This window comes from Mixophyes fleayi, chromosome 4, assembly GCF_038048845.1.
Source record: "Mixophyes fleayi isolate aMixFle1 chromosome 4, aMixFle1.hap1, whole genome shotgun sequence".
NCBI classification, from domain to species: Eukaryota; Metazoa; Chordata; class Amphibia; order Anura; family Limnodynastidae; genus Mixophyes; species Mixophyes fleayi.
This window is the reverse complement of record NC_134405.1, coordinates 318,329,829-318,339,410: the sequence shown is the minus strand read 5'-3', so window position 1 is coordinate 318,339,410 and position 9,582 is coordinate 318,329,829. Positions and strand designations below refer to the sequence as shown.

The following is a 9,582-nucleotide window of genomic DNA, read 5'->3' as shown; positions in this document are numbered from 1 at the left end:
TTGTTATTGTTATGATGGATCTTGCTGGTAATGTGAGTATCCCCGGCCTTATATATATTTATGCACTATGGCCTGATTCATTAAGGATTTTAACTTGAGAAACTTCTTATTTCAGTCTCCTGGGCAAAACCATGTTACAATGCAAGGGGTGCAAATTAGTATTCTGTTTTGCACATAAGTTAAATACTGACTGTTTTTTCATGTAGCACACAAATATCAACTTTAAATTTCAGTGTACAAATAAGCTATCAAGTATTTGTGCGCTACATGGAAAAACAGTCCGTATTTAACTTATGTGCAAAACAAAATCTAATTTGCACCCCTTTCATTGCAACATGGTTTTGCCCAGGAGACTGAAATAAGAAGTTTCTCAAGTTAAGATCCTTAATGAATCAGGCCCTATGTTTTTATCAACCCCTATGGTTCTAAATATTGGCGGTAAATTTTGTTAATTTTCACTTTTGAGGATAATTCTGAATATCATCCTCATATCTATAATAAAGCTGAGAAATAATGCAGTTTATTCTACATCACCCTGCCCTACCACATTTCATTAGGTGGCAGTGTAACTTTAAAAATATATAAGAGGACGTCATTTCCTTCGTAGCTCTTTCAAGACGACTTACTGAACTTACTTCACCAAACCAAGCTCGGAAATAAGTGATTTCTTTACAAGTGCCATCCTATAAACTTTCCATAGAAACTAGGGTGTGCCAAGTCATCCTGCCGCTCGGGGCAGCAGCCAAGATGGCGTGCCCTACACCAACTATTATAGCTGTGTTAGTGTGGCTTACACTATAAAAGGCAGATAGTCAATTTATAAATTATTACATCGACCGACAAGGTACAAATATTCATTTAGGCTTTTGAAGAAAATGATTTTGTATATTAGTTCCCTATATGCTGCTGCCCCATATAACCAGCTGCCACAGACAACTGCCTAGGTTTGCCACATTATACATACACCACTGCATATAAAATTATAGGAACAGAACAATTCAGTGCCTGAGAGCAAGTGAGAAATATACTGTACCATGTTCCAGCATTTGTCAAAGGCCGCAATAAATCCTGTGCACACACCGCGCAGACCCTTAAATGTACGGATATGAACTTTGACCTTTAGCTGGTCCTGTACACAGCGGTATAACTCTCCCAGAGGACTGCCTTTATGCACTGAAAAAACAAACAATAAATTGGCTTATTGGTACCCATTTCATACTGCTCTACCTCTACCCAAGAAAGCTGTGTGCTGTGTATTATAATAAATGACAGGGTCAGTGGAAAACATTAGGAATTCGGGCGAGTACTGAATCCTGGGCTGATTTTGCTGGGTCACTTGTGGAGTATTCTTGAACTACAGCTGGATTTTGGAATACTTTATAACATTGTTGGGATACTGCTGAGAGTACAATGGGATATGTGGAGCTATTATATTAGGATAGATTTTCCTCTATACATCATGCAGTGCAACAGCCCACATTACAACAACACGTCCCTCTACATGAACCTGACCAATGTCCTCAAATTCATTACAACTATGTAGTCACCCTATATATTCAGAGTTTCTTACATCTCCATAGCTGACAACATTCTAAATTAGTTTCCGATGACACTACACTGAGCTGGTGCATCCAAGTACTTCATGTTTGACACGGTCTTGATTTGATTACATCACACTTTTTTGCATTTCAAATATGTCACTTCAAGGAATATCAATTATACAGGCAAGAAAATAAGAACGTTTGTTGAAGCGTAGGTAATTTGAGGTTCATTAACATGTCTCAGTGTATTATAACGCTTTCACAGTGAGCATTCCTATAGAACACCATTGAATTTTAATGAGTATTAACACTTATGAACCCAGCAGACAATGTCGAAACTCTTTGGGGAGAATTCAATTAGTAGTGATGTCCTGTTGGAGCCTGGCTAGATGTTTAGTACCAGAAACATCAGTGATTTTTTTTCCCTCACACCTCATAGAAATGAAAGCAAAAATCATCAATATTCCAGGTAATCATCATCATTTATTTATATAGCGCTCCTAATTCCGCAGCACTGTACAGAGAACTCATTCACATCAGTCCCTGCCCCATTGGAGCTTAGTCTAAATTCCCGAATATAGACACACATTCAAACACAGACAGACAGAGAGGGAGACAGACAGACAAAGACTAGGGTAAATTTTTGAGAGCAGCCAATTAAGCTACCAGAATGTTTTTGGAGTGTGGAAGGGAACCGGAGCACCCGGAGGAAACCCACGCAAACACAGGGAGAACATACAAACTCCACACAGATAAGGCCATGGTCAGGAATCAAACTCATGACCCCAGTGCTGTGAGGCAGAAGTGCTAACCACTAGGCCACTGTGCTGCAGGTAATGTAGTACCTGGACCTGTGAGCAGCAGGACTTCACGCTGAATTGAATTCTCCCTTTGAATGCTTAATTTTAATGCCGTATTAAAAAGCCTTGAGGATTAAAAATAATATTTCAAAATTAGGAGACATTTGCAGGGACAAATATCTAAAACATGCCACCGTCCCTGGAAATTAAGTTGGTCCTATAAGGGGAATTGAATTCCCTGCAATGAGCAACGTCTGTCTGTGCTCATTACGGGTATATCACCAGTTTGCGCCCCGAAGCGCCTTCAAGACCGTTCCAGAGGAACTCCGCCGCACATTCCCCCTGTGTCCCCAAGCCCTAATAGTATAGATCAGTGGATCCCAGACTTTCTCAGTTCAAGGCACCCTTAGGGTCTCCATAATTTTTTCAAGGCACCCCTAAGCCAAAATAATTACCAAGTAGTCCCTCGCCTTGTTTACCGGCCCTGGCTGTGGCACCCCTGTGATATCGCCGCGGCCCCCCATGGAGCCAGGGCACACAGTTTGCGAACCACTTGTATAGATTATTATCTATCTGGTTTGTACAATCTCTTAGGATTATATTTACTAAACTGCTGGTTTGAAAAAGTGGATGTTGCCTATAGCAACCAATCAGATTCTAGCTGTCATTTTGTAGAATGCACTAAATGAATAAGAGCTAGAATCTGATTGGTCGCTATAGGCAACATCTCCTTTTTGAAATTAGTAAATATACCCCACAGGCTTCGCTTGTGTGAAAGGTCCCCAGAGAGTCTGTCAGGGCATGCTGGGCCTTGTAGTTCTACCTATCCCTTGGCTCAGGCACTCACAGGACATGCTGGGCCTTGTAGTTCTACCTATCCCTTGACTCAGGCACTCACAGGACATGCTGGGCCTTGTAGTTCTACCTATCCCTTGGCTCAGGCACTCACAGGACATGCTGGGCCTTGTAGTTCTACCTATCCCTTGGCTCAGGCACTCACAGGACATGCTGGGCCTTATAGTTCTACCTATCCCTTGCCTCAGGCACTCACAGGACATGCTGGGCCTTGTAGTTCTACCTATCCCTTGGCTCAGGCACTCACAGGACATGCTGGGCCTTGTAGTTCTACCTATCCCTTGCCTCAGGCACTCACAGGACATGCTGGGCCTTATAGTTCTACCTATCCCTTGGCCCAGGCACTCACAGGACATGCTGGGCCTTGTAGTTCTACCTCTCCCTTGCCTCAGGCACTCACAGGACATGCTGGGCCTTGTAGTTCTACCTATCCCTTGGCCCAGGCACTCACAGGACATGCTGGGCCTTGTAGTTCTACCTATCCCTTGCCTCAGGCACTCACAGGACATGCGGGTGAGCACGTTTTTCGGGGGTCTCCTGTTCCTCCGGGGTCTGGGCGGCTCTGCCCCTTCCTCCACCGGCAACATCAGCTTTTTAAGCCTCTCCACCCGCTCGGGATCCGGGGCCTCGTACCGGCCCTTCCGGGATGCCTTAGACCTCCCCCGGGCCCGGCCGCGGCCCCGGCCGGCTCCCCGCAGGAAGCTCTCATACTCGGCCACGTTGTTAAAGCAGCGCACATCGGGGAACGGCAGCGGGGTGCGGGGGGAGTACAGGGCCAGAAGGGGATCAAATAACTCCGAGCTGACATCCAGGCAGCCGGCGGGCACATCGTCGTCTTCCCCGGCCTCCCCCACCGGCGCTTCCCGCCGGTGCTCGTCTTCCATGAGTGCAGTACACCAAAGCGGACACTAGATGGCAGCAGCGCCACGTCTGACGGGTGTGGACTTTATCAGCAGAGTTATTGCTTTATTGTCCCCAATTTATAATGTTACCTAGTGCTAGTGCACAATACATCCTCACCCCCCCTCCCCTCCTCATCCTGCATTTGTAAAGCTGGGTACACACTACAGAAATTTCAACCAACTTTTTATGCCGAGCGATTTTACATGTGATCGATGGTCCGATCGCTCGGTCCATGGACTGCATACACACTAGCCTTGTTTAGGACGATAAAGGGAAGAGCGGATGTACCTTTAGCAACTTTTTACAGCCATGTTGTCGTGAGCAATGACTGTAATTTCGTACTCACTGTTGTGGATCGGTCGGAAGTTTATACACACTACACAGCGGAAACGAGATTGGAACGAAAATATTTAACGCTACGACCAACCAAATGAGGCGACAATCGTCCATTTGGGCAGACTTTCGACCATCGTGTCACTGCACACACTGACCCGACTTTTGAACGAGCGGTCGTATGTCGGCTGATTTAGCCGATTATTGGATGAAAACTGTGTAGTGTGTACCCAGCTTTACACTCTTACAACATGTAAGCACTTTTAAAGCACCACCTAACATTAAGTGCCAGTTGCTCTATAAGATCTTCATGCCATTAACAAGAATAATATATATGAACGTGTTGGGACTTTTCTGCCACTGAGCCCTAAATAACTAGTAGAGAGGACACTGCTATATACAACCTGAAATATCTGCTTTTTTTAAATATAGCTAGTGAAGTTATGGAAAGGTTTATTCACACACGTTTATAATAATATCGTTGTAATTATTATATTGACTTTGTAAAACTGGTCAAATGTGTAGGACATCACTGTTCAGAGGGCAGTGTTGAAATGTGAATTAAGGATGTCACCTGAATAAAACCCTGCTTACGTATTAATCACTTTTATTCCCAGCTTTTCCTGTAGGATTAGCTTGGATTTTAAATGTAGGCAATAAAAGTTACTAGGTCAACTGATTAATCAGGGGCCTCTCTATTATTTACTTCCGTTTATTTACATAGCGCCAACGTATTACGCTGCTCTGTTGAGAGAATATTTTGTAATGATTCACATCAGCCTCTGGCCCATTGGAGCTTAAAGCAGTGATGACCACAGACCCTCCGAGCCTTCAACTTCAAGGACAATCGCGTCATTTGGCCCCACCCCATGACGGAAATGTCATTTTGTTGCAGGGTTCGGGGCAAAAATGGCGCAATTCACTGCGGATCGCGTCATTGTGTCAGGTAAATTCTAAATTCCGGTATGCGGGATACTTGCCTGCTCTCCCGGTAGTCCATGGAGACATACCCGGATTTCGGGAGTCTCCCAGACTTTCCGGGAGAGTTGGCAAGGGGTTACCACCAGAGATAACAGTGTATTACTGGTCACGTACCAAGACCTGGACCAGTTGGGAGTTCAAAGAAAATGGCCACATCTAGTGACAGACATTTATACCAAACTTGTCTACTTTTTTGTTTTGGGTTCCGGGAGGTCCAGGGGCAGGTGGGCATGCGGGGGTGGGGCTCGGAAAATTGCATCACTAAGCCCCGCCCCCTAAGTGGTCATAGCCATTTTGCCCTATACCAGCAGGGGCCGAGATGATGCGTGATTCGCGTCACTAAGCCCCGCCCCCTCCATGTAATTTACCAATATGTCCGGGATCCGGGTGGTTGCCATGCTCTCCCGGGAGTCCGGGAGGATTCCCAGAAATTCGTGAGTCTCCCAGACATTCCGGGAGAGTAAGCAACTATGATTTATACAGATATTTGTTACAGAGAAGGCAGTGAACAAAGTCCATTGACATTTATTGTAATCCATCATCATCATCAACATTTATTTATATAGCACCAGCAAATTCCACCGAAGCTTTTGAATATAACTTTGAAGGAGAACTTGTCACACTTAATAATTTTAACAGTCTATTGTGTCTGAGCAATTTCTTCTGTGTAATTTATACATCTCCGCCCTTGTGGGACTTGCTGCCATAAAGCAGAGCTGTACCTGGGATACAACACGAACATACACTCTGGATATAATTGTACCCAATGCAGAGAGCAGCAGAGCTACAGCATATCCAAGGTCACTGCCATAAACGTGGCTGACAAACACAGGAGGAAGGCAGAAAAAAGAAGATATATAAATATATATATATGTGTGTATAAAAGACAAAAAGAGAAGCGCCACGCATAGTGTATTAAATGACCAACAATTAGTCTTCTCAATGTGGCAAACAAGTGAACTGGCCTCGTACCAAAAGACAAATAATAAACAGCTTATCTGTAATTAGATTCCCGACATCCTATATAGACTCCTTCATGTCCAGTCCTTATGGTTCCAGAAGTTCAGATCACTATGGACTCAGAGCAAAACTATTATGGTGTAGTATGCCAAATAAGGCTACCAACAATTCCTCAAAACTGGGTACCAACATAAGCTCATATCAATATGATCCATAAAAGTGTTTTATTACAAAGATAAAATCATTAATATATATAAAATGCGCCCGTACATAGTATATAACAAATATAGGCTTATCTGCAGTCTTTCCTGATGGTAATCACGGATCTCTCAAAACCACCTGGCCGGGGTAGATGTGGTGATCCACGGAAAAAACACAGAAAACGCCTTATCCCCCTCAACGCGTTTCGTCACTCGACTTTTTCAAGAGGATTCCGGGATGACCTTGCATCAATTATAGGCAGACAAAAGGTCTGTCCTCTGAGTTCTCAATTCCACCAGAGAGGAGCTCAGGAGAATTCAGGCCACCCTAGGCAAACTGACTCATAGCACCCTCTCCTTTCCACGGTTCTACGTCTGGTTAAAGTTAAAATCCAGCTCCGTTCACCCCCTCCACCACTAATGTTTACTTTTTATGTATTTTTGAAACACTGCTCCACTTGCCGTTTTAAACGGATCACTGCAATCTTCATCACTCATTTGGTTTTCATTAAAATCTGAACCATATAGCGAAACAGAGACATGTCAGACACTACTGAGGGGGAAGGTGAAGGGGGAGAGGGCTGTCACACCTACGCCTGTCGCAGTCCTTGTCTCTCCTGCTCGCTTATCCTCAAGAGCTCACCTGAGGACGACTCATTGTCTTCAGCCTTTACCATGGGAAAACGTCAAGATTAAAAACGTATTACAGTTTTACTTTGGAGAACAAATATTCTTCTATATATAAAATTAATTTCAGTGTCACAATTTTGCACCTCCCCAAAAAGCCTTGCACCCTAAGCTGCAGCCTAGTCAGCCTATTGGATAACCAAGCTCTGGCTGGAGACAAGTTGCAGGCCTTACAGGCCCAGACCTAGGACCTGTTGGAGACAGGAGTGTGACTTGTCCCAGAACTGCATTCCGCCACACAGGAGCTCGGGACAGTCCTGTGTTTGTGAGACAGATCCAATACCGCTACTGTGGCCAGTTGGGCCACAGGAGGGAGCCCTGTCCCTGAAGAGAAGGAACCACGTCACATGACCACAGCGACTGGCTGCACCTCAGCAGTGGTAGCATTGTGTATTGTTTAGTTATACTCCTATAGTGAAGTGGTAGGTGGTCTAGCTGCCCAGTTGACTGAGCAGGAAGTGAGTTAGCCCCCTATGGGGGTTAGGTTTGCTATTTTTTTTAAAGACAGAGTTGCTTTACAGTTGCTGATAATTAAAACCAATTTATATTTTAAACATACTTGCCTACTTTCGGCAAGTTCTGTCCGGGAGAGGGGCGTGATTGGAGGGTGGGAGGGGGTAGGGTGTGGCCAAACGCTTCATTTTGGCCCCGCCCCAGCGCCGGAATTGCAATTTTGACGCGGGGGCGGGGCCAAAATGATACGATTCACCACGTCATTTTGGGAAGGCAGTTACGGGATGCAGGAGACTTGCCAATAGATAATGTATTGTAATCACAACAAGTCCTGATAGCCCCCCATTCACTACTGCTCTCTGCCATATTTTACTTAGAGTTGTGGCCGAGAAAGTTTGGGCCGAGGGGGAGGGGGGGAATTTTGGGGCCATATACCCTTTTCAGATATAGCAGTGATGAGAAAAGACTCATGAGAAGAAAAGTTAAATCACCATTTGGGAGTCTAGACCGGGAGGAAGACAACGGACTGACAAGTGCAAACTTGTAAATTCATTAAATATCTTTATTTAATTTCCAACAATTTCTGCCACAACTGAGCTGTTTTGTCAAATATTACAGATGTGTGAAAAGCTTCCAATACATTGCAGATATTAGGTATGTGCATAATAAATTAATTTTGTGCAAGTAAAAAAAAAAGGAAACCATGAGGTAAAAGAAATAGAATTGTGCATAATTATTTTACTTATACGATCACAGCTGCGTCAATCTCTGAGAAAGAAAATATTTCAGTATAATTCATTGCTATACAAAAGATACATTGATTTATAATTATTAATCACTTGATTTCATTGTTGTATTACCAATAAACATCATGGAATTGGAACACCTAGGGGTATATTATTTACTAAACTGCGTGTTTGGAGATGTTCCCTATAGCAACCAATCAGATTCTAGCTATCATTCTGTAGCATGTACTAAGTAAATGATAGCTAGAATCTGATTGGATTCCACTTTTTCAAACCCCCCAGTTTAGAAATTATACCCCCTAGTATGTTTTGTAAGGGCAATTTCATTAAAGACAAGAGATATTTTAAGGTATTTAAACAAAGGGAAATTTTATAAAGGTACAAAAGGTCCAGATTGTGAGCCAGACTGCATTAAATAGAACGGTCTATGGAGGATACTTTCAAAATGACGGAACATGGAAAAGAATGTGGCATTCAATTGTATTCTTTAACCTTCTGTTTGTTACTATCTTAGTATGTGTTATTTTTGAATGCCTTAATTTGTTTAAAAGTGGGCGTACCATGGTAACATGCCTTTTGAAGTAAAAAAAATTAGGATAATGTACTGTACAAGTGCAGTGTTATTAATTTCAATACAAAAGTACATTTTTACTGTGTAGTGGTATTTTTACTTAGAGTAGAAATGTAATACGTAGTTTTGCATAGATTTTACATTTCAGACTATGATATCCCCCAAAGAAATGACCGAAATCTAGCATTAAATCTTCCATAATTTTTTCACTTTTCCATCTATCCTAGAAAACTTCTGTCATTTTGATGTTCTTTATGTTTAAAAATAAGTAAATATCATTACAAATATCACTGTATGAACAAAAACATGTACATTATGTTTCTTTTCTCATCTAATATCCTCCGATATCTTAATATAAAGGATAATCCCACACAAAACTGAAGCCAGGCTTTAGCTGAGTAACCTTTAGTACCAGGTTGTAGTTTTCTGTTTTGAGTGAAATTATCCTTTAAATGAGGATATGTATACACTCCTTACTAAAGGGGGCTGTATTTAGCTTTAGTCTTAAAGTGACAGCTTCTGAAAGAACAATTTTGTAATAAAAAATTGTCA

General features: G+C 42.8%; 1 protein-coding gene across 1 annotated transcript in view; it reads right to left on the bottom strand.

The window, feature by feature from the left end:
* The window catches only part of LSM11 (LSM11, U7 small nuclear RNA associated), an 11,134-nt gene extending 7,023 nt beyond the window's left edge, over window positions 1–4,111 (bottom strand). Inside the window, exons 1-2 of the mRNA XM_075210152.1 lie at window positions 3,699–4,111; window positions 1,034–1,173 (exon numbers count right to left, since the gene is read on the bottom strand). Of these exons, the coding sequence (XP_075066253.1) occupies window positions 1,034–1,173; window positions 3,699–4,080 (522 nt within the window). The 5' untranslated portion in view covers window positions 4,081–4,111. The remainder of the gene's footprint in view (window positions 1–1,033; window positions 1,174–3,698) is intronic.
* Between the last annotated feature and the right edge of the window lie 5,471 nt (window positions 4,112–9,582).